The sequence below is a fragment of the Artibeus jamaicensis genome, unplaced genomic scaffold (genome assembly GCF_021234435.1).
Source record: "Artibeus jamaicensis isolate MK-2021 breed Jamaican fruit bat unplaced genomic scaffold, CSHL_Jam_final contig_61, whole genome shotgun sequence".
NCBI classification, from domain to species: Eukaryota; Metazoa; Chordata; class Mammalia; order Chiroptera; family Phyllostomidae; genus Artibeus; species Artibeus jamaicensis.
This window is the reverse complement of record NW_026521906.1, coordinates 1963205-1989951: the sequence shown is the minus strand read 5'-3', so window position 1 is coordinate 1989951 and position 26747 is coordinate 1963205. Positions and strand designations below refer to the sequence as shown.

At 38.8% G+C, this 26747-nt stretch overlaps 1 protein-coding gene and 1 non-coding gene across 3 annotated transcripts in view; both read right to left on the bottom strand.

Annotated features, from left to right (window-relative positions):
* Positions 1-26747, bottom strand: part of CNTNAP5 (contactin associated protein family member 5) — a 1122001-nt gene that overhangs the window by 457783 nt on the left and 637471 nt on the right. For both annotated transcript variants that reach the window (XM_053670714.1, XM_053670716.1), the window contains exons 9-10: positions 24838-24987; positions 21863-22034 (exon numbers count right to left, since the gene is read on the bottom strand). In XM_053670714.1, coding sequence (XP_053526689.1) covers positions 21863-22034; positions 24838-24987 — 322 coding nt within the window. The remainder of the gene's footprint in view (positions 1-21862; positions 22035-24837; positions 24988-26747) is intronic.
* Positions 6788-6920, bottom strand: LOC119062826 (small nucleolar RNA SNORA51). Its single transcript, XR_005085057.2, has one exon. It is a non-coding gene; the product is annotated as a small nucleolar RNA SNORA51 (small nucleolar RNA).

The following is a 26747-nucleotide window of genomic DNA, read 5'->3' as shown; positions in this document are numbered from 1 at the left end:
TAAGGAACCGGAGCTGGGACATTCTCGGCCCCTGTGCCGATGCCATAGCTACCGGCCTGGGCAACGGAAGGGTCAGTTGCAGGAGCTGGGACACCAAAGGCCCCTGTGATGCCGCCATAGAGACAGGCCTGGGCGGCAGAGAAGCCAGCTACAGGAGCGAAACATTCTCAGCCCCTGTGCCGCTGCGCGAGCCACAGAACTGGATGCCGGGGAGTCAGGTACGGGAGTCGGGACACTCCAAACCCCTGAGATGGCCCTGGGCAGCAGAGGAGCCTGCTATGGGAGCGAAACATTCTCAGCCCCTGTGCTGCTGCCATAGCGACGCGACTGGACGCTGGGGAATCAGGTACGGAAGTTGGGACATTCTAAGCCTCTGTGCCACTGCCATAGAGACAGGACTAGACGCCGGGGAGTCAGGTAGGAAAGCTGGGACACTCCAAACCCCTGTGACTTCCCTGGGCGGTAGAGGAGCCATATACGGGAGCCCTGACATTCCCAGCCCCTGTGCCGCTGCAGTAGTAAAGGGCCTGGGTGCTTGAGGAGGTGGCTACTACAGCCAGGACATTCAGCAGTGGTAGGCGACCAATGCAGAGAACAGCGCGAGGACCAGCGTGAGAGTAGGTGGAGACAAAGAACATCAAGAAACTTCAAGGAGTCTGCACCTCTGAACTTCACAAGGATCATACCACAGAAGTTCACACCATAAAACCAGGGTTTCAGAACAGATCAGTTTTAGAAGCAGAGACTAACAAGAAGAGTCTCAAACAATGGGAAGACAAAGAAACAATCCCCAAATGAAAGAAAAAGCAGAAACTTCAGAAAGAAGGTTAGATGAAATAGAGGATGATCAACTATCAGATAGTGAATTCAAAGCACTGGTTATTACGAAGTTCAAAGACCTCACAGTGAACTGCCAGAAACTACAGGGGAACTACGATGATCTCTCTGCAAACTAGAGCAACATAAAAAAGGAAATGGAAATTATCAGCAAGAGACAAGAGGAAATGAAGAATACAATTTCCGAATTGAGGAACACAGTAGAAAGTTTCCAAAGTAGGATAGATGAAGCAGAGGATAGGATTAGTGAGTTGGAGGACAAGGTAGAAAGCATCTCACAGAAAGAGCAAGAAAAGGGAAAGAGGCTCAGAAAGAATGAAGAGGGATTAAGAGAAATGCAAGATAATATGAAACATAATAATATCCGAATAATAGGAATACCAGAAGGAGAAGAAGAAGAACCAAGGATAGAAAACGTATTTGAACGAGTAATGAGAGAAAATTTCCCTAATTTGATAAGAGAAAAAGTAGCACAAATCCAGGAATCCCAGAGAGTCCCAATCAAGAGGAACCCAAGGTGGGCCACTTCAAGACACATCATCATCAAAATGGCAAAATTCCAAGACAAAGAGAGAATCTTAAAGGCAGCAAGGGAGAAAAAAGAAGTAACATACAAGGGAGCCCCAATAAGGTTAGCTACTGACTTCTCAATGGAAACACTCCAAGCAAGAAGAGAATGGCAAGAAATATTCCAAGTAATGAGAATCAGAGGCCTACAACCAAGGCTACTTTACCTAGCAAGGCTCTCAATCAAGATAGATGGCCAAATAAAGAGCTTCCAAGACAAAAGAAGCCTAAAAGAATACGCCTCCACCAAACCAGCTCTACAAGAAATACTACAAGGAGTGCTTTAAGGGAAGGAAGGATAAGAGGGAGACAGAGAGGAACACAGGTACAAAAATGGCAATGAATAAGTACCTATCAATAATAACCTTAAACGTAAATGGATTAAATGCTCCAATCAAAAGTCACAGAATAGCTCAATGGAGAAGAAAGCATGACCCACACATATGCTGCCTACAAGACACCCACCTCAGGACAAAAGAACATCACAGACTAAAAGTGAAAGGCTGGAAACAAGTTTTCCAAGCAAACGGAAAAGAAAAAAAAAGCTGGGGTAGCAATTCTCATATCGGACAAAATAGATATAAAAAAAAAGGCCATAAAGAGAGACCCAGAAGGTCACTTCATAATACTCAAGGGAAGAATCCACCAAGAAGACATTAACATTGTAAACATATGCACCAAACATAGGGGCACCCAAATATATCAAGAAAATCTTAGAGGACTTCAAGAAAGATATTGACAGCAACACAATTATAGTAGGGGATATGAACACCCCACTATAAAAAATGGACAGATCTTCCAAACAAATTACCAACAAAGATATTGTGGCATTAAACAACACCCTAGATGAAATGGACTTAACTGATATATATAGAGAGCCCTTCATCCCAAAGAAGCTAAATACACATTCTTTTCAAATGAACATGGAACATTTTCAAACATAGACCACATGACAGGACACAAAATGAGCCTCAACAAATTCAAGAAAATTGAAATCATACCAAGCATCTTCTCTGACCACAAGGGACTGAAATAAAAAACCAACCCCAAAGGAAAAAACCCAAAGCACCCAAAATCATGGAGACTGAATGGTATGCTATTAAACAACGAATGGGTCAAGAATGAAATTAGGGAAGAAATCAAAACGTTTCTGGAAACAGATGAAAATGAACTCACAACAACCCAAAACTTATGGGACATAGGGAAGGCAGTCCTGAGAGGGAAGTTTATAGCAATACAGGCCTACCTAAAGAAGATAGAAACATTTCAAACAAACGACCTAACCCTACGCCTGCAAGAACTTGAGGAACAACAACAAAGACAGCCCAGAGCAGGCAGAAGGAAGAAAATAACCAAGATTAGAGCAGAATTAAATGACATAGAAATGAAAAGCACAATTTTAAGGATCAGTGAATCCAGGAGTTGGTTATTTGAGAAGATAAACAAAATGGACAAGCCTTTAAGTAGACTCATCATGAAAAGAAGAGAAAGGACACAAATAAACACAATCGGAAATGAAAGAGGAGAGATTACAACTGATACCACAGAAATAGAAGGGATTGCAAGAAATTACTATGAAGAACTGTATGCGAAGAAATTTGAGAACCTAGGGGAAATGAAAACATTTCTAGAAAAGTACAATCTTTCAGAACTCAGTGAAAAAGAAGCAGAAAATTTAAAAATACATCAATAACAGCAAAAGAAATTGAAGCAGTAATCAAAAAACTCCCATCACACAAAAGCGCTGGACCAGATGGTTTCACAGGAGAATTCTACAAAGCATTTAAGGAAGAGCTAACCCCTATTCTCCACAGACTATTACAAAAATTCCAGAAGGATGGAAAACTCCCAAATTCTTTTTATGAAGCCAGCATCATCCTAATTCCAAAACCAGATAGACACACAACAGAGAAAGAAAACTTCAGGCCAATATCGCTGATGAACATAGATGCTAAAATCTTCAACAAAATATTGGCAAATCGCATCCAACAATATATCAAAAAGTTCATGCACCATGACAAAGAGGGATTCTTCCCAGGGATGCAAGGATGGTTCTATATTCGCAAATCAGTAAATGTAATACATCACATAAACAAAAGCAAAGACAATAATCACATGATCATATCAATAGATGCAGAAAAAGCTTTTGATAAGGTACAACGCCCATTTATGATAAAAACACTCAGCAAAGTGGGAATACAGGGAGCATTTCTCAAAATAATAAAGGCCATATATGAGAGACCTACAGCCAACATCATACTCAATGGGAAAAAACTAAAAGCTTTTCCACTGAGATCAGGAACAAGACAAGGATGTCCACTTTCACCACTTCTATTCAATATAGTATTGAAAGTTTTAGCCACAGCGATCAGGCCAGAAAAGGAAATAAAAGGCATCCAAATAGGAAAGGAGGAAGCAAAACTGTCACTGTTTGCAGATGACATGATAGTGTACATGGAAAATTTTATAGACTCTACCCAAAAACTGTTCGAACTAATTAATGAATTTGGCAAAACAGCTGGTTACAAAGTCAATATCCAGAAGTCGAAGGCATTTTTGTATACGAACAGTGAATCAGCAGAAGCAGAAATCAAGAAAAAATCCCATTTGATATAGCAAAAAGAAAAATACAATATCTGTGAATAAACCTAACTAAGGAGGTAAAATACCTGTATGCAGAAAACTACACAGCCCTGAAGAAAGAAATCAAGGAAGACACAAACAAATGGAAATATATACCTTGTTCATGGATTGGAAGAATTAACATCATCAAAATATCGATACTACCCAAAGCAATATAGAGATTCAATGCAATCCCTATTAAAGTACCAATGGCGTATTTCACAGAGATAGCACAGACACTTCAAAAATTTATATGGAGCCATAAACGAGCCCAAATATCAGCTGCTCTTTTGAGAAAGAAGAACAAAGTAGGGGGAATCACAATACCTGATATCAAACTGTATTACAAGGCCACTGTAATCAAAACAGCCTGGTACTGGCATAAAAGCAGGCACATAGACCAATGGAACAGAACAGAGAGCCCAGAAATAAACCCAACTCTCTACAGTCAATTAATATTCGACAAAGGGGGCAGTAACATAAAATGGAGTGAAAATAGCCTCTTCAACAAATGGTGTTGGGAGAACTGGACAGCTACGTGCAAAAAAATGAAACTTGAGCACAGACTTACACCATACACCAAAATGAATTCAAGGTGGATAAAAGACTTAAATATAAGCTGTGACACCATTAAAGTCCTAGAAGAGAACATCGGCAAGAAAATCTCAGATATTTCATGCAGCAACTTTTTTACTGATATGTCCCCTAGAGCAAGGAATGTAAAGGAAAGAATAAACAAATGGGATCTCATCAAAATAAAAAGCTTCTGCGTGGCTAAAGAAAACAGTATTAAATTAGCAAGACAACCAACTGTATGGGAAAACATATTTGCCAATGATACCTCAGACATAGGTTTAATCTCCAAAATATACAAAGAACTTACACAACTCCACTCTAAGAAGACAACCAACCCAATTAAAAAATGGGAAAAGGACTTGAACAAACACTTCTCCAAGGAGGACATACAGATCATTCAGAGACACATGAAGAGATGCTCAATATCATTAGCTATCAGAGAGATGCAAACTAAAACCACAATGAGATACCACTTTACACCAGTAAGGCTGGCTATCATAAAGCAACAAACAACAAATGTTGGAGAGGTTGTGGAGAAAAGGGGTCCTTAGTCCACTGTTGGTGGGATTGCAGACTGGTACAACCATTATGGAAAACAGTATGGAATTTTCTCAGAAAAATAAAAATCGACCTGCCTTTTGACCCAGCAATTCCACTGCTCGAATTATATCCTAAGAATCCTAAAACTTTAATATCAAAGAATCTATTCACCACAATGTTCATAGCAGCACAATTTACAATAGCCAAGAGCTGGAAGCAACCTAGGTGCCCATCAGTAAATGAATGGATCAAAAAATTGTGGTACATATATACAATGGAATTCTATGCAGCAGAGAGAAAGAAGGAGCTACTACCTTTTGCAACAACCTGGATGGAAATGGAAAGCATTATGCTGAGTGAAATAGGCCCGATGCTGAAAGACAAATACCATATGATCTCACCTTTAACAGGAAGCTAAACTACAAAACAAACAAGCAAGCAGAAAAAAAAAAAAAGACACTGAAATAGAGAGCAAGGGAACAGTGACCAGAGGGGAGAAGGAAGGGAAGTTAAGGGGAAAAGGGGGGAGGGATTTGGAGGAACAAATAGGAAGGACACAGGGATGAGAACTAAGGGGGGTGGAAATGAGAGGGAGGTGGGGAACAAGGGGTGGGGGAGGCTGGGATGGGAAAAATAGACAAAAAACTGTACTTGAAAAATAACTAAATGAAATTAATTAAAATTAAAAAAAGAATCTTTTCATATATTTATTGGCCATCTACATGTCCTCTTTGTAGAAGTGTTATTCAGTCTTTTTTTTTTTTTTGGTGTTGAGTTTTGTAAGCACTTTGTAAATTTTGGATATTACTCTCTCATCAGATGTTATTGGTGAATATGTTCTTCCATTCTGTGGGTTGTCTTTTATTTTGTTGAGAATTTCCTTTACCTTGCAGAAACTTTTAGTTTGATGTAATCCCATTTGTTTATTTGTCCTTTGTTTCCTCTATCTGGGGAATTATATGTGATAAAAAATTGCTAAGAACAATGTCTGAGATTTTGTTGCCTATGTTTTCTTCTAGGATTTTTATGGCTTCAGTTCTAACATTTAAGTCTTTGGTCTATTGTGAATTTATTCTTGTGTGTGGTGTAATAAGGTGGTCTAGTTTCATTTTTTTGCATGTATTCATTCAATTTTCCCAACACCATTTATTGAATAGGCTATCTCTAACCCACTGTACATACTTTCTTCCTCTGTTGAATATTAATTATTTTATTTATGGGCTCTCTAGTCTGTTTCATTGACCATGTGTCTGTTTTCATGCCAGTACCATGCTCTTTTGCTTACTATGGCCTTATACTAGACTTTGACATTAGAAGCATGATTCCTCCAAATGTGTTTTTCTCAGGATCACTGTTGCTATGTGGGACCTTTCATGGTTCCACGTAAATTTTTTAAATATTTGTTCTAGTTTGGTGAGATATGTCTTGGAATCTTGATTGGAATTGTGTTGAATCTGTAAATTGCCTTGTGTAGTATGGACAGTTTTATGATGTTAATTCTTTGTCTCCATGAACAGGATATGTGCTTCCACTTATTTGTATCTTCTTCAATTTCTTTCTTTGGTGTCTTTTAATTTTCTAATTAAGCGTGTCTCTTTTACAATATTGGTTAGGTTTATTTTAAGGTATTTTATTATTTTCAACTCCATGTCCCCCCATTCACAATACAGACCAGTCAAAGTGCTTGGGCTGAGGTGTATATTGGGTGGATTTACTCTGCCTTCTCTTTCTGTACTGTCAGTATAAGAACACAACCACACAGTGCTTACCAAGAGCATTTAGATGGTTAGAAAAAGCTGGAGGTAACTCTCTATGTTAGAAGACACTAGGGAATGTAACATAATCAAATGATGTATCAGTTTCTGCCATGTACTCTTGAAAAAAACGTAAAAAGACATTGGTGACAAAGTATGGATCATATATGATCCCAATGTTGCTGTTTGGGCTCATGGAAGGCATTTACTCTTCTTCAATTATTTCACCTTCCAATAAATAGCTGACATGTTTACAGATACATTGCCACTCACCAGCAACATTTTTTTTGTTCCACTCTTAGTAAGTAAAAAATGACAATCTCACAAATTTTCCCAATTTAGTCTCCAGGAACAGCTTAGAGCTCACAAAATCCAGAGGGTGAACACTGAGATGCTCTTACCAAGAAACTGCTGACATCTTTTCAAAACCACTGAAGAGATTTTGTGTGCTTCCCTTCAGTTGCCTTCTCTTTAGACTCACTTTCTCTTGCTGAACTACCCCATTTTTTCTTATAGCACAAGATTATAATAAAAGTAATGTGTTGACATTATTCCTTTCACTGCAATATATATAGATGACATTGCTCACATGAATTGCTGTGGTGTGCTTGTCTAATTTTATGATGATCTTGCTAACCAAACACACTCTTGCTCACTGGTGCTCACAGAAGGAGCACTTCACACCATGTGAATGGTGACAGCTGGCACCAGCTGCCCTTCTCAGGCACTCTTGCAACTCAAATAGAGAGCTAACTGGTGTGAACAACATTGGAAAGATTTCAAGATGAGAAAGAGGTGAAGGGCTTTAATTCCCAAATCTTGGACAGCAGTCAACAGAGTTTGGAATGTGCAACAGTGTTAAAAATTATCAAGTTCATTCCATATCTTGAGGCAGTACTGTATCCAACTCCAAGAAGTATGTTACATTTCACAAGCTTCACATGCAGTTCATCCCAGCTAGTAAGAGCAAATGTTCTGAAGGTTTAAATTATTCAACAAATAATTGCAAAAAAAGATATCTCAAGTGAATGCATTGAGAACTTTCTTTGGGAGGGCAAAATTCAGATGCAAAGCAGTTGTCAGCCATGACTGGGAGCAAAATGAAACAGAGAAGGAAAGTGCCAGAGTAAATAAGGAAGATAATTGTGAACATCAACAGCAGTCAGGAGACTTCACTGAGTGGATAAAATTCAAACTGGCCCTTGAAAGATAGGCAGAATTTCAGCAAAAAAAAAAAAAAAAAAGAACTGAGAAGGGAACTCAGAAAGTAAAGTAGCAGCAAGGGCTTGAAGGCAGCAATGGATGAGACTGGCTGCTACAGGGCAGGATGTGGTACATTTGGGAAATAAGTTTCCACTTCTATTCCCATTTGTGTTTGCTGCCAAAAATGCAGCTCAGATGTAGATTCAAACCCCTCAGTGCCATGATGCCATGAGTTTCTTTGCGAACAATGTCTGGTTTATTGTCTGGATCACCTGCTCTTGAGCTTTTTGAAGACAGAAAAATATATATAACATATATACTCACATATATTATACACATGTATGTATTTGCATACACACATACATATGACGCATGCACTGGCTTGCAGTACCCATGGCGTTATAGATGAGACATGAGACAAATTCACATGAAATAGCAAGTCCTGAGGAGGAAAAGGAAGAGCATGGCTACTCCCTCAAGAGGGGAGTGCCTTGGAGAAGCCTGGCAACTCTCTCAAGGGGAGAGAGTACTGACCTTTGCCTAGACAGGCTTTTATTATTTTTTTCCCCCACAGAAGTTCAGGTACAACTTATCATTATCAGGCAGTGAATAGTAGATAGTATACAAAGAACCTTTAGGGCTTCTTCTAAGTCAGGGTCTATCAGCTATACGGCTGCAAGACTTTGGGAAAACAAACTCATTTTCTGCTCGATCTTTTATGACTTAACTAAAAGCATTCTTAGCAAAGCAGGCTTCACAGGATTATTAAGAATTCTTTCTTTTGCCAGATCACCTTGGACCCCACTCTAGCTGGTGAAGGGTTGTACCATCTTTCCCATCACAGGTTTTCAGGCTTAAGTGGATTAGAGCCAGGAAGCACTTCTCCCAGAGGACATGGGGACTGGGCTATGTCAGAATAGCCGGGGGATGAGGGTCGATGGACCCTCATCCATCCAACAAAGCTCCCTCTTTGTTGCAGCTCCCCGAGTCCTTCCACGATGTCCTCCCAAGTGATCATGTTTGGCTTAGGTTGCCCCCTTCTGAGGGGTCATACCTGTCATACACTATCTGACCATGCATTGGGGGTAGGGAAGGGAGTAGCTAGAAGCAGCATTTGCTACCAGAGACAAGCTTTGTCTCTTTGTGGCTCGCATTCCAGAGGTTGCTCATTCATTTTTAGCCATGGGAGGCAGTTACAATTCCTGAAATCAGGCAAAGCAGTTCCCAACATACATACATACAGGAACATAGCAGAAAATCAGCAAATGCATGTAGATGGAATGATGAATTAATGTAGTAGGAGACAAAGATAATAAAGGTAGATAGGAAGAAGGAGGCAAGGTCATGGGAGACCTTGAAAGACAAGCTGGAGGATTTGGATTCTCACATTTAATGCCTCAGGCTCCATCATGCACTGGAGAACATGTGAATTGAATGTGTAGAATCTTAATTTCACTGTAAGTAGAGTTGCAATAAAATATATATTTTAGAAAATGGGAAAGAGACATGAGGCAAACTGTTACTATAAGAGTAGTTCTCAACTGTTTTGTTTCCCTATCTAAAAAGTGGTCTCACATTTAGAATAATTCTTTCAAGAGAAGTTGTGTTATGAATTCACTATGATGTAGAGAATAAAATAGTTGCAAGTGAAAATTTTAACGTAGTCAGGAGCTCATCCTTTGGACCTCTTCATATGGGTCCCTACACCACTCTGCAAATGTGGGTTCAAAGAAACTCTATCATGGAACCCCAGGCTTTTAGAGCCATGGGTGTGTACCTTGCTCTTGGTCAAGACTCAGTTTTCCTCTACCTCTCAGATATCTCAGATGCTGAGGAATTATTTCACATCCATGGAAAGTACAGTGATTTGTATTATTCTCTATACTATTTGCTTGAGACCCTGGCAATCAGGTGATATCATTTCCCCCAGGTGTATCTCCTCACATAAATCCCAAGGTTAACATAAGTGAGTGTAGTAATTGGAATGATATTTAACATGCACATTTCTGCTGTCACTTTCCAAGACTCTTAATTCACCAAACTGCCAGCTAAAATATTCTCATCTTTACACTGGTGTTTGCTTTGGGTGCACAGGCATGGACTTTTTTCTTTTATTTTGCTAAATATATGTGTACATATAACACATATAATATTAGGAATGCATTACTAGGAATAAACCCTTTACCCATTGAGCCAGGGTAATGATGGTAGGGAGGAGGATCAGCAAGGGGATGTTACTAATGGCAAACAGAAGAATTCCCAGCATACTTGTGTTTTGGGGAAATGTAGAAAATTTGTTTTTAGTTAAAATCCCAGTTAGCAAGCCTCTTACCACTAAAGAAAGTACATTTTTTCCTTCTTATCTCCTGCACCCTCACACCAGACAGTGAGTTAGTTCAGCAGAGGACACACAGACAGGAGATTGAGATCAGATTCAGCAGTCAGAAGTGTAGGAGACACTGGAAAGTCCAATCTTCTGAGACATTCGTTGATCAAAATTGCAGTGACCACAGAACCCTTATGTTTGCAGGGAATGAGGCCACATCTACCCTTCTTGCCAAATTGCTCCAACTCCATATAAGCCAGCTTTTCTCTGAGATTTTCTTCTAGTACTCTGTTTATTTTATTCATGCCAATATTCGGGAACTTGTATGTTTACTTCCATCATTATTTGGTTCAAATCTGTGTCCCTCAACTGAGCTTTCTGAAATCTGAGATAGTCTATGGTGTTCAGCACTCAACTATATCCTCAGCTCCTATCCAGCACCTGACACACAGAGATGGTCCAAATACAAGGGACAAATGAAAAAATAAATAAAGGAACAAAGAAATAAATGAATCAATGCCCCATTATAGTAAAAGACAGTTGCAGGATCCAAGAACATGAGAAAGACCAGAACCTGGAAAAATCAACAACTGTCTATTTTGCTCTCTCCTAGGTCCAGGACAAAAAATGTGCTGGTCCTCAGAAAAAAGCTATTGAGTGAGTGGTTGAGTTGCATGAAGACTAGCAGAGCACAGGCTGTCTGGCAGCAAGAGAAAAAGGAGGAGCATCAGGACCACTTGATGTCATATCATGTATGCTTTGTGTATGAGTATGTAAACACCTATATATATACATACATGCTGATGTGGAGGCATAATTTTCATGTCAAATTGTAAGCTTCTGTAATTCTCAATAAAATTATTCAATTTAATCTATAAACCTCAAGCTGTATAAGAAGCACATCTGGGATGGTGATGATGATTATTTTTATTTTATTTAAATCAGGAATAGTCCCCTACCAAATGATTACAGTGAAAATAATCTTTTTCATTATCCATTAATCTATTTGATGGGCTCTTGGGTGGCTCCTGTATCTTGGCTATTGTAAATAATGCTGCAATAAACATAGGGATGCCTATATGTTTTTGAATTAGTGTTTTGGGTTTTTTTAGGCAAGTACTCAGAAGTGAAATTGCTGGATCCTTCTTCGTCTCTTGTTATGGCATTTGTTTTAAAGTCTGTTTTGTCTGTCTTTCTATATTCACTTCTTTCTGTTTATTTGTTTCCATTTTTATGAAATATCTTTTTCCAACCCTTTACTTTCAGTTGGTGTATCTTTGGATCTAAAGTGAGTCTCTTACAGATAACATATGTAAAGGTCTTAATTTTTTAAATCATTCAGCTGCCCAGTGTCTTTTATTGGAAAAGTAAGACAGAGAAAGACAAATACCATATAATTTCACTCATATGAAGAACCTAAAGAATAAAATAAACAAATAAAACAGGAAAAGACTCACAGATACAAAGAACAGTTTGATGATTGCCAGAGGACAGGTGGGTAGGCAGACTAAGTTAAAAAGGTGGAGGGATTAAGAAGCACACATTGGTAATTACAGAATAGTCATGGGGTTGTAAAGTACAGGATAAGAAATATAATAAATAATATTACAATAACTATGCATGGTGCCAGATGGGACAGATATCGGAATGGATACTTTGTAAGTTATATAAATGTCTACTCACTGGGTTGTACACCTGAAGCCAATATGATACTGTATATCGAACTTCAATTGAAAAAAAAAACTTAGCATTTAAACAATGTTTTTTTTAGCATAGGTAAAAGCAGAAAGGAAGGTGATGATATATCATTCATAATAAAGTTGGTGTTCTGGATGAACAAGTTTCAAGACTCAAGTTTAATATGTTAAAGTGGTCTCACATAGCCATCTCCTCTAGGTTTGTTGGTCTCCCTTCACCTTTTCCAGGCCTTGAGACAGCCACTGCTTGGTCCCCAGTATATTTTGGTTTTAGAATAGAAAGACCCCACAGTTGGCCTAGTAAATCATGTTGAAATGATCTTTTTAAGATGAAGCTAAACCTGAAGGAAAAAAATTTGAATTTGTAACTTAAAGCAGATGAAAATATTGATCACATTCCAAAACATAAAATAATATAAAAATATAAAACTGTATTAAACACATAAAATTCATGTGAATAAATTATTCAGAAAGCATCATCCTTTTCTGCCTCAGTCTATTTTTTTTAGAGTCTGGCTGGCTAAGATATTTGGAACCTGATCCATTTCCACCCTCCTAGTTCTAACCTTCAGAACTCTCATTCTTCTGCTCTCAGTCAGTCCTTGCTACAACCCCAAGAAAATGATTGATGACAGTAGCTTGTTCTTGTTAAATACCCACCGAGATGAAATGGGTTTTCCCCATGTGACCACTGAGGGAGCTGAGGCATGAAGTGTGTCCAATTTTCTACTAAAATGTGCACATCAGGGATTTATCATTTGAAATACTGAGTTTGATTCTGTTTTTGAGGTAAATTATTAAACTTATGTTATAGTTAGTTTCCTGATCTGCCAGTCAGGGAGGCCAATATCCCCTTTGGGTATTTGAGAGCTGAAGTGAATGGTATATTGTTCTGCTAACCACATACCTGGTACAGGGAGCAGTAGAGTCTAAGAATTCAGAACTACAGTCTTGGTGAGCACATTTTATCACAGGTCAGTCTTACTTTTTTCCCCCAACACAAAACAGATTAAACCCTTTTTCTTTTCCAGCTGTGTCTATAAATGGAGATTACTTGTGGATCAGCCATGAATTCTTTTAGACTAGAGCAGAACAATATTAAAAAGCCACAGATACTTTGCCTCAGCATATCAATCAGTGAACATCAACGAAGATGAGAAAAACCAAATGTGATACTGGCTACACAAAAAAAGACTTTTTGGAAAATGTGCAAAACAGATGAAAGGACCTTATCAGTAAGGTAGATGAAGGCTTTATTGAGATATTGATTTTGTGAAAGGAGTAATAAAAAAGAACCTCTTTCTTCTGGTTATTAATCTAGAAATATATTCTACAAAGTTAAGTATAAGTGTCTTGAGTATCTAAAATTTTTCATGTTGTGATCCAGGTAAAAAAATTTCCTTAGCTTCTATGTTATTGAAACCATCTTAATTCTATAGTTAGTTTTTCTCAGGAGAAGTGATCCAAAAAATTCTGATTTGATACACATTTTCTTACTTCTATCTGAACATGCACATCTTACCTCAGCCCCAATCTATAGCTCTTGGAATTTAACCTTTATCTTCTGAGGTGCTTGTGATAATTCACCCAGTTCAATTTCCTGGCTTTCTTTTCAACATCAGAGTTTCAGATTACTAGTTGTTGGGGATGAGTCCTACCATCTCTGTCTGGACATAATTAAGTCCTCTTCTTGGCTTTGTAGACATTCTGTGTTTTCCATGAGTCAAAGGTATCTTGGTATCCTTCTTTATACACAGGTAGAGAAGTACCATTTCATAGTAATGAGAGAGACGAGTTCAGTTACACGATGCCTATGCACTTATTTAGGGTCACTTACTCAGATCAAATACAGGTTTCAATGGCCTCCAAAGCTCCCATTCTATACTGACATTTGAAGAGGTAAGGGGTATGTGGTGAGGAGGATTCCTCTTTCAAGAAGCAAATAAATCATTACTTTTTTTTTTTAAATCATTACTTTTGCTGAGCATCTTAGATGGAAGATCCTTACAAAATCGGCTCAGAATCTTTCTCATCAAGATAGTCTGTCCAAGCTAGTTCCCAGACTCCTATGTTTCTTAATCAGACCAAAGACATAGGTAAAGATCTTGGTGGAGACTTTGGTTCTTTCTGAGTCTCTCTCAGTGGGCTTGTCACAGGTTGTGAAAATGAGCCACATGGATGGTATTGCCTCTGGCATCTGTGGTGGTCCATAAACTGTTACCTGTGTCCCTTCTGTTCTTGTGTTAATAAAACCTGCTTCATGATTTGAACAAATATCAAAACACATCATTTTCTGCTTTTCAATCCTGCTGAACCATGTAGGATATCATCTAACTGCAAAGTTGGAAGTAGTACAGTGCAAAGCCAGGCATAATCTCTTCGAGGAGACTCCATGGTTTTTAATCAGGCTTGGCTAAGTATTCGCTGTGTATCCTTATACAAGTTACTTAGTACCACTGTGCTTAAATCATTTCTTTCTATTAAATGGAATTAGTAACATTACTTACTTCACACGGTTGTGGTGATCATATATGTATCTCTCTCTCTCTCTCTCTCTCTCACACACACACACACACACACACACACACCCATAAGATGGCCTGGTACACAGGAAGCATTATTTAAGCCAGGGGTGTCAAACTCATTTTCACCAGGGGTCACATCAGCCGCATGGTTGCCTTCAAGAGGCCAAATGTAATTTCAACTCCTTAACAGTTAAGGAGTAGTTACATTTATACCATCCTAAAATTATTTTGGGTCTTTGAAGGCAACCACAAGGCTGATGTGGCCCATGGTAAAAATGAGCTTGACACCCCTGATTTAAGCATTGACTATTAGTACGGTGTGCTCCTCAGATTGCTATGTGCTGCCAAGTTCACTATAGCCTTACCTTAAAGCTCTCTTTTCTGTTGTTAGTGCAGCCTTTCCCATCCAGACACACATATGCCCAGCACCATAACCATTCTCAGGCCCAGCTTGACACTCTCTACCCACATGGAATCCCCTGCTTGACCTTCCTAAACCAAGCCTGATCCTCAAGTTTCCCTTAAATCTCACTCTCTCTGTGACACTCCCTTAACCTGCTCTGGCTACCCAAGCCATCTCTCCTCTCTCTCTGGCCTTTAGTCAATAGGCCATCCACATTTATATTGACAGAGGGGTCAGCAAATTTGGGATGAATCCTGACACCACCAAACACTACCCATGCAACCTTAGGAGCTTACTGAACTTCTGTGAACACCACTGGTCTTGAAATAATAAGAATGGAGCAAACCAATGGCTTTCAAATCTGAGTGGGTATCAGATTCACCTGGAAACTTATTAAAACTCAGATGGCTCCCCTTCCCCAAGGTTCTGACCCAGCAGGTATGTGCTGGGCATGAGAATATACATTTCTGACAAGTAGCCAAATGATGCTGGTACTACTGCTCTTAAAAGCCCAGCTCTAAGAATAATTTTGAGCATTTTGCAGGACCATGGTGAAAATTAAATATTGAGAGACATTTGTTCAGTAACTGTTATATAAAATATAACATTTTCTTTTCCTACATTAAATAAACTAAAAATAATAAACGAAACAGCAGAAGTGCTCTTGTTTTGATTTTGGCCTCATCCAATGAGTTAAGAGAGAACACCATATTGTAGCATTTCTCATTCTGGAGTTAGAAGCTAAGATTGTGTGGGTGTTGCCCTTTTTTGGAACCTAATGTAATGGTTTTCAATTTTAGAGAATATCTAAAACATATGCATTATCCTGCAATGTCATATCTTTATATGAAGTACTGTTTTTAATGAACTCCCACACACAGGGTAAATTTTTAGCATGAGTCTGTTTATGACAGGTCATACAACATAATGTTGTTTTTTTCTGTCTCACTGTTTATAACACCCCAACTCTGAATCAAGAAGGTCAGAATCTTGACCAGAGAGATTAGAAGATGCTTTTCTTAAAATAATGAGTATTAAGTAAATGGGAAGAGATTACGGGATGAACATACACACACACACACACACACACACACACACAATAACTTCTTTTGCTGAAAGACATTTAATGAAATGGTCCACGTCAATTCACTCAACTGAGACAAGCAAATCATTTAATTTTAGGGGAAAAAAGCAAAATGGTCATAACAATGCAACAGCAAAGCCCGCAGGAGCAAAGACCCTGCTCCACACTGTGAGACTTCCATTTCCTTTCATTCAAAACCAGAGCTGGATGATCTCTAAGGACCTTTTCAGTGTCATTTCTCTGAGGAAAGGACCCATGAAATTAGACCTGTGGTTACAGAAATCTTTTGCTGGTGCCATAAAATCAGAGGTACTCAGTTTTCACCAATCTTTATAAAGGTATGGAGCAGTATTTTTTGGTGGGTTGAGTCATTCATTACATTACATTATACCATAATTCCATTACATTATAATGGAACCACCCTCACACACAGGTTGTGAGGCTTGTCTAGAAGCAAAAATTAAACTGAGATTTTCAGTGAGCCCAAAGAGTCAACTCTCCTCAAAATAACACAAAAGTAAATTGTGTTTGCTGGTACCTGCAGCTATTCTAACCATATTCCCTTCCAAACAAAACATCTCTTTACTCAGGCACCTCTGAGGATCTTTATTTGTATTCATGGAAAGTTTTCTTTGCAGTGGGAAGCAAGGGAGGAGTTAAGTGACAAATACCAGAAATTTCTAGAGGAAGGTGGAATTCAGTTGACTGTCCAGTTTCCTTTGGACTGAATTCAACACCTCTTTGAAGGGTGGTATTGATACAGAGCGGCTGAAACTTCTCAGAGCCCAATGAGACTCTGATTAGGAGAGTAGCTGCTTGGGGACTCAGTTGGGGCCAAAGCAATCCCTCTCCCCTGCACCTGTACCCCTTTTGTAAGAATCCATGTAATCCCACAAACTCCAGGATTAGAAGCTTTAAGGTAGTTGTTCTCAAAATCTAGTCCCCAGACCAGCACAGCAGCACCTGGAATACCCTTAAATTTGGTATAAATACACATTTTATTGGCCTTCACAGTAATATCAGAAATTCTAGAGGTGGTACCCAGCCACAGGGATTTTAACAAGTCCTACTGGCAATTCTGATGCAGACATGCTAGAACTGACCTGACAAATTTAAGGAGGCATTCACTCACTCCCAGCTTCATATAAATTGAGAGTCTGCATGTACATGAATCTGGAAATAAGGACTGCCTTAAATTATATGCCCTAAGCATATAACAAGCTTTTTTCACCTTATCCAGGCACTTAGACCAAAGTTTTAGGAGAAGCTAATGACCATAGCCTTGGTACAAAATTGGTGCACATTTTCCTAATGAGTGGTTTAGTCTTCCAGAAAGGCAGCTCCTCTGAAGAAGTAGGAATCAAAGTCCAAGGGAGTCACAGAGCAGATTGATTAGAGAGCACATGTGAGGTATGTCTATGGGGTTCTACCCCAGAGACTGCTGGGGATCTCTTAGCTATGGTGGGGGTTGGAGGAGCTTCAGAGGGAGATTTTGGCTTCCCTTCTCCCCATGGAAAGCAGAGAGTTAGCAAACTTTTGGCTCTGGGAATTAACATGGCAATGTTTACTGTGTATCTGTTTATTAGATATGCAACTGAGCCCCCAAATCTCATGTGCCTATGATCAGTGCAAATGTAAGTTTTATGATCTTGGTTTTGCAAAAGAGAAAACACATATTAAATGGTTAAATAATATGTGTCATATCTCAAGCTGATGAGTAATGGACTGGGTATTAAATAGACTTTGTTCCATCCACACTGCAATTAATGAATTTCCTCAGCCATGACTTCCACTTTTCCTCATCTCAGACAGCTGGCTCATCAGCATCCCTTTGGTCCTCTATACCTTGGATCCTGTCTCTTATTCAAATTTTTAGACAGCATTTGGTGATTTGTTCCTTCTGCTGTGAACTGTGCAAGACTGGACATGCTCCTGGAATTGACTTGTCAGATCCCTCAAGAAAAGTTCTAGCAAAAGGTATCCTTGACCTGGGCCACTGGGACTGTGCCACACTTACTTCTTTTAGTCCCTGCCTGACATCACACATCACTTTGAATATCCTTTTTAAGAAATGGAGTTTCATTAGAAGTACATAACATTTACAATGAACTTAATATATTGCATATTCCTAAAAACTTTTTAAAATGGTTGGGCAGAAGATGGGCTTACACATTTAGAGCCATAGGCACACAATGACTAAAATTGCCAGATTAGTGTCTTTTGGATAGTTGGTACGAGAGAGGACACTGGCATTGTTCATCTCCAGACTGCAGCTGTGGATCCATGAGAAAGTTGGCATACAACTCTGGATCTTAGTTAACCTTTAAAACCTGGGGTATTTATTCCTTGCACCCCCATGGCTTGTAAACTCTCACCACATCTTAATTACACTGTGGTGTGAACACAAGACCACTTCAGTCCCCCCATCTGTGAAGCTCAGTAATTGAGGCTGGGATAAACAGTTGCTGAAGGAGTAAAGCATTCATATAGGTTACTTAGCTCTACGGTAGTTCAGATTATCATGCTTTGCCTATCTCAAGTTTCAGGGGGGCAAGATAAATATAGCTCCTGGAGAACAGGGGCTTGGGGTGTAAACATGACATTGGAGATTCTGCCTGCAGAGGTGAGAGAGTGGCTTCACATTGTGTTATAGAGGTTTAGAAAAATCAGAGGAAAGTACATATTGGGGGTGTTCCACTCTGGCTCCAACTGTGGTTCCTATCAGAGGGCTCTGCCTCCTAGGCACTGTGTTGTTCTGCAGAGGAAGCTTCCTAAAGCCAGCACTTTTCCTGCTACCAAAGTGTGGTCAGGGCAATCACTCTAAATCCCTTCTTCCCTGAGACCAGAAAATTTGCAATTGCCAAGCGTTCAAATGCAAAATGTTAGTTTGAGTCCTTAGTTGCTGGGAAGGGATCCACCCAGCTTTTACTCAAAGAATTGCCCCAAGGATGGTTTTGTAAACATGCACAAGCTGGGCAGTGGGCTTAAGCACCATCTAAAGAGAATATGTTTAAAGGACTCCCACTGGGGAAAGCTCTTAAGATTTCAAATTATACAAGCATCCTCTGTGAATGCTATCTTGGTTTTCTCCTATCTGGTTTTCCCACAGTGACCAGCACTAGAAGCCTTTGTGTGTGTGTGTGTAAGATGGCCAGCAGAAAGGGGAGCTGAGAGGCCTGGTTCTTTTTGCATAGCCAAGTCAGATGACACTTAGAGAGAACAGGAAGGGCAAACCCTTGTGAGGCCAGGCAAGAGGCCTGGGTCTCCATACATAGTCTAGCAAGAATAGGCACAGAAGAAACTGGTTTGGGAGATAAGAGACTGGCAGGCCAGACCAAAGGCTGTCCTCGATGAACTTTTCTGACAGGAACACAAGTAAGAAAAACCACAGTTAGACTCTTCCACCTTCATATGCCAACCACACCCACCCCACCCTCAAGTAGCAAACTTCTTGAAGGCAAAGACTCTGCACTTGCCCTTAAGTTGAGTTTACAGTAATTAATACCTTAAAAATAAAACAAAAAACTGAGAAACCACCTGCTTTTTTAACCCCTGCCCTCTTCCAATAAATGTTAAATATAAGTTCAAGAAATAATTAAGCAAAACCTTTTTCCATGGTTTTTTCTTCTGTTACAGGCACTGTCTGGTAAATGAAGAAAAACATATCATTTACCCACAAAACTAAGCACAATCCCTTATTGTTATACATCAATAAAATTGTATGTAATATGATTTCACACACTACAATTACACAAAAGTAATGACGCAATATAGATGGTAATGTTTTTCGTTTCAGCAAAATAAAAGCTTCCTTTATTAGAAATTAAGGTGTGGTAGGATAACCCTACTGATAAATGTTTCCTCTGTTGATCTCCAATTTACAAAGGCTGTACTAGCTGATGAAGTTGGATGCTTCACTCCCATCATCAACAGACTAAAGGGGGCAGCAACCACTTTGTGTAGCATCTTCTATTCTCAGGTCTCTAAACTAGCAAATTCTAATGAAGGACACATTTTATTACCCAGATGTCCAGCTGGTCACTTGGGGAAAAGAGAAAGTAGAAGAGCTAAGAGGTCTTTGTGATTTTATGCTTATCTCCTATGTTGGGATATTAACAGAGAAACATTCTGATAAAGTTCTGCCAAATTACACTGGTCACTCTTAACATCAGAGACTGGGATCTGCACATCTCACTTTGTGCTGCTCACTAGAGTGCCCTACTACTTCTCACTGCTCCGCTGGCCTGGGCAGTTATCTCCAGCTCTGGGATGGTTCTCCTTCAATCCATCTTTCTTCCTATGTCCTGAGTACTCTTTCACTAGGCAGATCTGGCTGCCTTCCTTTCTGATTCTTGCCTAGAGCATGAAGACAAATTTCATGGGCACTGGAAGTTCTTGTGTTAATACTAATCCACATCTCTAACCATATTCTTGCCATGTGCTCCACCATAGAGACCTAAAATCGTCCTGATTAATATTTTGTTAAATCTAAGACACTATTTATTGTAAGACATACTGCTATTTTATATGCCAATAAGATAAGCAAATGTTGCCTATTAAACTATTACCATCAATTGAAAAATTATCTAAATATTACAGATTTTAAAATGAAAAATAAGCGTCTTGAATTGATATACTACTTACAAGTATGACCTATCCTATTCCTATGTCATTTCACATGCTGCATCCTACCAAATCATCTGACACCCACACCCAGCACTCCTCATCTAGGTCTCTCTGTTCTGTAAAATTTGGCTTAGCACCACTTCCTGAACACCTTACTGACCTCATTTTTATTAGGCCAGACTAAGTTGCATCTGCCATATTTAATATAGATAATGGTACATTTCCTGATCATTTATTGCACTTTTTGTAATAACCAATTTATTCCCTGATGAAAATTAACACTCTATTTCACCAACACAGAGGCTTGCACCTAACACGTGTCATTTCTCCTTTTAATAAATAGTATTTTAGACAGGAAGGGTAGAAGCAGAGATATGTAGGAGGCAATGGATAGAGAAGAAACATGGGGAACTTTGCTGAAAATTCAGAATCCATACTTTTAACATATTTTCTGCAGTATGTCTTTGAGTCTAGAAACTTCTAACACAAAAGGAACCAGATCCCAGGAGAGACAAAAAAACTAAGCTTTTATTAGATTTGTAGGTTGCAGAGTGAACATGTTGATTCTCTTGGTCCAGGGTTTGATCTCTTCTGGACCAAAGAAGAAGTGGTTCAAGGTTAGTAACAGCAAAGGCCAGTAACCTGGGAGTGTCTATGTAGAGCTGGGCACTGCCCAAACTTCTATTATAGGATCTTGGGTAGCCTGATGCTCATTTCATGTGCAAGAAAGGACACTCATTGCAGCGAAAAATGAAATGGTTTAGGAGAAAAGTGATGTCTCCCCCCTTTTTGTTTTACTCTTAACTGCAAAGTAATCAAATGGTGTTTATGCACAAAATTTTAATTATTTCACAAATTTTAGTTTGATTTAATTTGCATATCACAGTTACTGCAAGTCAACACAAAGAAAGACTCAATTAATTTAAACCATTTTTTCTCTGGTTTGAAATTTTTTCAGAAATATTTTCTATTAGGCAACTCAATTATTTCTAATGTGGCTAATATCAGCGAATTAGAATTTTGCTTAAAGAAACACATATTTAGAGCAGTGAGAATGGGGATGTGGGGACTGGGAGAACAAAGGAGAAGAGACAATAATTACCTGTCTTTGATGCTACACAGATCAATGTGTAAATGGCTAAAATTCCCCAGGAAACCTTGCTGAACCAAAATGAGGTCCTTGAGCTGGTTATCAATAAAGATGAGTCGCATGCAGCCTTGGAAAGCCTTAATAGGATTTAAGCATTGGGAAACAGTAAGATTGTCAGGGCATCCTGTGGGACAGAGAAAAAAATGAAGAAGAATGATGAAATGATCAGTCATTGCTTTGGAGACCTATCTGTGGAAGATATTGAGCTGTAATTATTGTGGTGCTTTTTCATTCACAGCAGTACACAGAGTTTACTTGTAAATCCTAGTATTCTCAGAAAGGGGACAGAACTGGTTCAAAGGGGAGCATGCTTAATTACTGTACATAACCAAAAAAAAAAAACAATATGTTGAAGGGAATATGAGCACTCAACCATGTATCTTGTCCTTCATTTTTTTCTCTAGGTAAACTGTGTGCCATTCTTCTGCCTGGGACACTTCAATTACCCCAAGAACACAGCCTATTGTTAACTACATGGGGATGCTGGTTCTGTCTTGAAACACGCTTCTAAGTGCACTATTCAATTCTGCATTACACTTTCTAAGGAAATTATGCTTTGAATGAGGATGGCAGCAGAGTAACTATCTGATTAGTTAGCTTTAATAGGCTTAGTTACTGACAAAGGTACACATAGAAATGTAACTGGAATTTTGAAGTGATGTGCAAAACGAATTCAGACACTAAAGACATTAATGGTTTAAGTGCACACCATTATAGGGCTGTAATAGCACACTTGAAAGGTTAACACCATACTTTCTTAAGGGGTGTTCTTTTAAAACATGCATCATGCAAATTTAGCATAGTCTGTAACAGGCATATCTCCTCCTTAAGATAGGTAGAAAGCAAATAGGTATATCAATGCTGGAGCTCTTTATAAACTCCAATCTGAATATTTTCAATAAGTTCAGACAATATGCAAATGCAAGCTTGAGAACATGGCAATAACCCATAAATAATTGGGAATTATTCAGCCATTTCTAATAGACAGTCACTGCTGGTCTGAAGCCTGGCAGATGGTTAATAGCTCAGAAGCACACACACACACTATAAAATGAAGAGAAATGTTAGGAGTTCTAATTGAAGCTATAGAGAGAATTTATGTTAAGTTGACTATTACTCAAACTCATTTTTCAGTTTCCTTAAGTTTACAGTCTATGTGTGGGAGTTTTTTAAACACTTCAAATCACAGATAAATCCTCACCTTCTGACCCTAGTGCCCCAAGATCCACATCTAAGGACCTTAGATGGATCTTAATTTGGGGTAGGGACCATTTTTCCTTGGAGGCATTCAGGTGCTTACATATCATAATTATGCTCCTTGTTTTTTTAAATAGAAATAAGAATATGATTGCTTTTCTTTCTCTTTTGGAAGCATTGCATGTGATGCAAAATTACTAGTTTGGGGTATATATCACTGGGGCCCCAAGACACTCCTTTCACAGCTTTTGTTCTACATTAGTTGTCATCCTTTGTTATTGCCAGTGGGTTGTGGAGAACATATTTGGAGGTGAATCCTAATTCTACTATTCACACAAATTATTTCATCTAAGCAAATACCAGTCTTATTTTTCTGTGAAATGGGGCTACAATTACCTACTTCACAAAGTCACTTCATGAATTAAATGAGCTAAGACACAAAAAATATTTACAGAGAATGGAAATGTTCTCTTTTCAAAGAAATGTGTTATATGCACACATGGAGAAGACTTAAAGGACAGAGTCCATCCCTGAAGCCCTAAAACCAAACCACAAATAGATTGCTCCCTAGTGCTTCCCTCTTGGGATACCTTGCTGTATACACCACATCTGTGAAGAGCTCCTCTTGTATTTCAAAGCTTAACCACATGTCACTTGTCTGAGAGACATGATTTGTAAATCCTATTAGAGATTGCACTTTATAATTTTACACACAATATGTCTTCAGTTTCCTAGTGAGAAACAGATTGGCAACTGTAGACCAACCCCAGTCCATGCCTATATTTACAATGTGTGAAACCAGCTTGTCTATTTCCTGCCAGGTAGGAAATGCTGAGCTATACCTTGATATCACAGAACTCTCCCAATAATTCCATGGCCTCAGTATGGGCAGTTCAGGAACACTAAGTGTCTTGCTCATTGTCAGACAGTTGTTGAAATTATTTACTCTTTAGATATTTTTTCTAACATAAAAACAAATAACCAAGAAATTAGATATTATTTTTTTAACAAAAGGGGGCACCTTGAAAAAGACTAAATAAAAATATATGTAACTATAAAAATCTATTAAGTGCTAATCACTTGCTTTTCCCCTTTACCAGTTTTCCCTGTGTTTTGTAGTGGAAAAGACTTCCAGGATTCACCCAACACTGAGAGGGCTGGGTCTGTACTGGCTGCTCCATATGGAGCTAAGCATTCATGGGCCTTCTATGACTTCCCCATTTTTAGTTGCCCCACTCATGGAAATAGCCCCCAGGGATGTGGGATGAAGACAACAAAATGCCAGATGAGTGGCCTAGATGAGTGAGAGTGCTAGCTTCTCCCTCTCACTTAGATATCTCTTCTTTCAGGCACTGCTGACTATTGATACTTTCTCCAAGTTTTCAGCTGAGTTTTCTCTTTCAAATGTGATCACAGAGCTTGGCATGGTTATAAAAATCTCTTTTGGACATGTTATGTAACTCCAGTTCTTACAGCTAAAGTTCTTTTTTTTCTTCAGCACTGACCTAGATAATTTATATCTGCACAGTTGTGAGAGAGTTTGCTTCCCATTATTTTAAGCATGGGGGTGGCTGCCTGTGTCTGTGTGTTTGGTAGGGGGTGTGCCTGTGTATATGTGTGTGTGTTAGAATGGTCTAATTGACGAAGAAAGAATCACAATAGAAAAATTAATATCCACTGCATTCTCCCTCCCTCCTTTATTTCCAACCTCAAAAGGTAAGTGATTTAACCTCCAAAGTAGTAACTATTTCCAGAATAAATCTGTATCCGGGTGGTGTCCTGAGCCGGGGATACTGCATCATTATCCAGGGTGAGAGTGATGCGGTTCCTTCTGGCGTTGATGCTGACCGAATGCCACAAGCCATCATTTAAATTGCTGCCTGCAAAAGAAACAGGAAGGGCAGAAATAGGGATGATTGATCTAGGAAAGCTGGAGAAGGTGGGCTGGTTTTCTTTCCCTGCTGTGGTCCCTGTGAATTCTCAGAGTGGTTCCCACTCATCATTTTACTTAAACCAAACCCTGGGCTTCTTCACCAGAGTCACTTTTCTTTCTATTTTTAACCACTTAAATCTAGTTTTTTTCTTTTACTTTTATTGTTTACATTATTACAGGTGTCCCTATTTTTCTCTTTTTATACTCCCTCCCACCCTTGCCTTTCTTCCCTCTGGCCATTTCCACACTGTGGCTTAAATGGCTGGACAACTTTGGGTGTTTGCTTAACAACAAAAGTTGAAAACACAGACTTGTATGTAAACTACAACCAAAGTCAAAGAGCAGATTAATTGACCTCTAGCAATATAAATAACAGCAAAATACTGGAAAGGAAAAATTCTCAAAATGTTTCTCATGGTTTTATCTCTGGTTGGTCAGATTACAATTTTTGTTTTTCTACATTTCTCTCCTAATGGCTTATATTTCATTTTTAGTAAAAATAAGCTATTTTTGAAGGCAAAAGTAAAACAGAAAAGCTAGAGTCCAATGGTACACCAGGAGGAGGCAGTTTTCTGTTGGAGAGAGGTAACAGACTAGTTAATTCCAACCTTCCCTTAATTCTTTATGTGACAATGGCTAAGTGACCTCCCTTGACTCAGCTCTAGTTTTATCATCTGTAAAATTAGTTCTACTCTGTATCATTGTTAAGGGGATAAGTTGTGATCAGGCAGGGAAGTCCCTAGAGAAGATGAGGATATACTGAGTATTTATTAAAAGTTCTTTTTTCCATTGTTCTTTTGACCCAGATATCTTTGGTACACATTACATTGCTGGCCTACCTTACAAAGAAAACTGTACTGGAAATTAGTCATGATGTTGTCAACTATTTCCTGCAAAAGCTTATCATCTGTGAAGCCTCTGTTGCTACAAAGGGCTAGCTGAAATATAAGTCATAAAGATTTGTGTATAAACAGAACAGAGAGCCACACATTTCTACACACACTAGCATGTATGCTACCCCACTATGTATTGAAATTCTCTTCCTTCTCTTTGCCTCAATTTCCTCCCCTGCAAAATGGGGACAATTGTTATACTTATAGGCTATTGTGAGAATTGTACAAGTTAACATAGAAACATATAGTTCATTTTATATTTCATAATAAGAAGACAGTGTTTGCTAAAACATATGAACAGAACAGCATTGCCCCTGCACTGGTGAATATGGACATTAATATCACATGGTCTCTATCCTAGGGTAGACATAGTTAAGTGAAGAGACATAGGTAATGTGGTTGAATGTCCTGTCCTTGGAGTATGTCAGGCTGGTGGGATAAACAGTGAAGCAGACAAACAACAATTCCAGAAGGAACAGTAAGTTGGGGGGAAGAGAAGAAAGAAGGAAGATTTAACCAACTCCATGTGAAGATTTTGAAATGTCTTCACAAGAGAGGTAATAACAGTACAGAAACATTTTGAAAAATGAACAATAGTTTGTAACCTTAGAGCAAGACTTCGAAGAGATAGAGAGCTTGTACAGAAAAGTGAAGGCCTGGAGTGAGAAGCAGGAGAGAACATAGCAAGGCAGGTGAAAAGATGATCCACTCTATCAGGGGGCCCCAAATGCCAAGCTAAGTAAGGGGTTTCAACAAAGTCCTTTGATATATGATTCTTCATGGTATTTTATACAAATCAATTCTTATTATAATC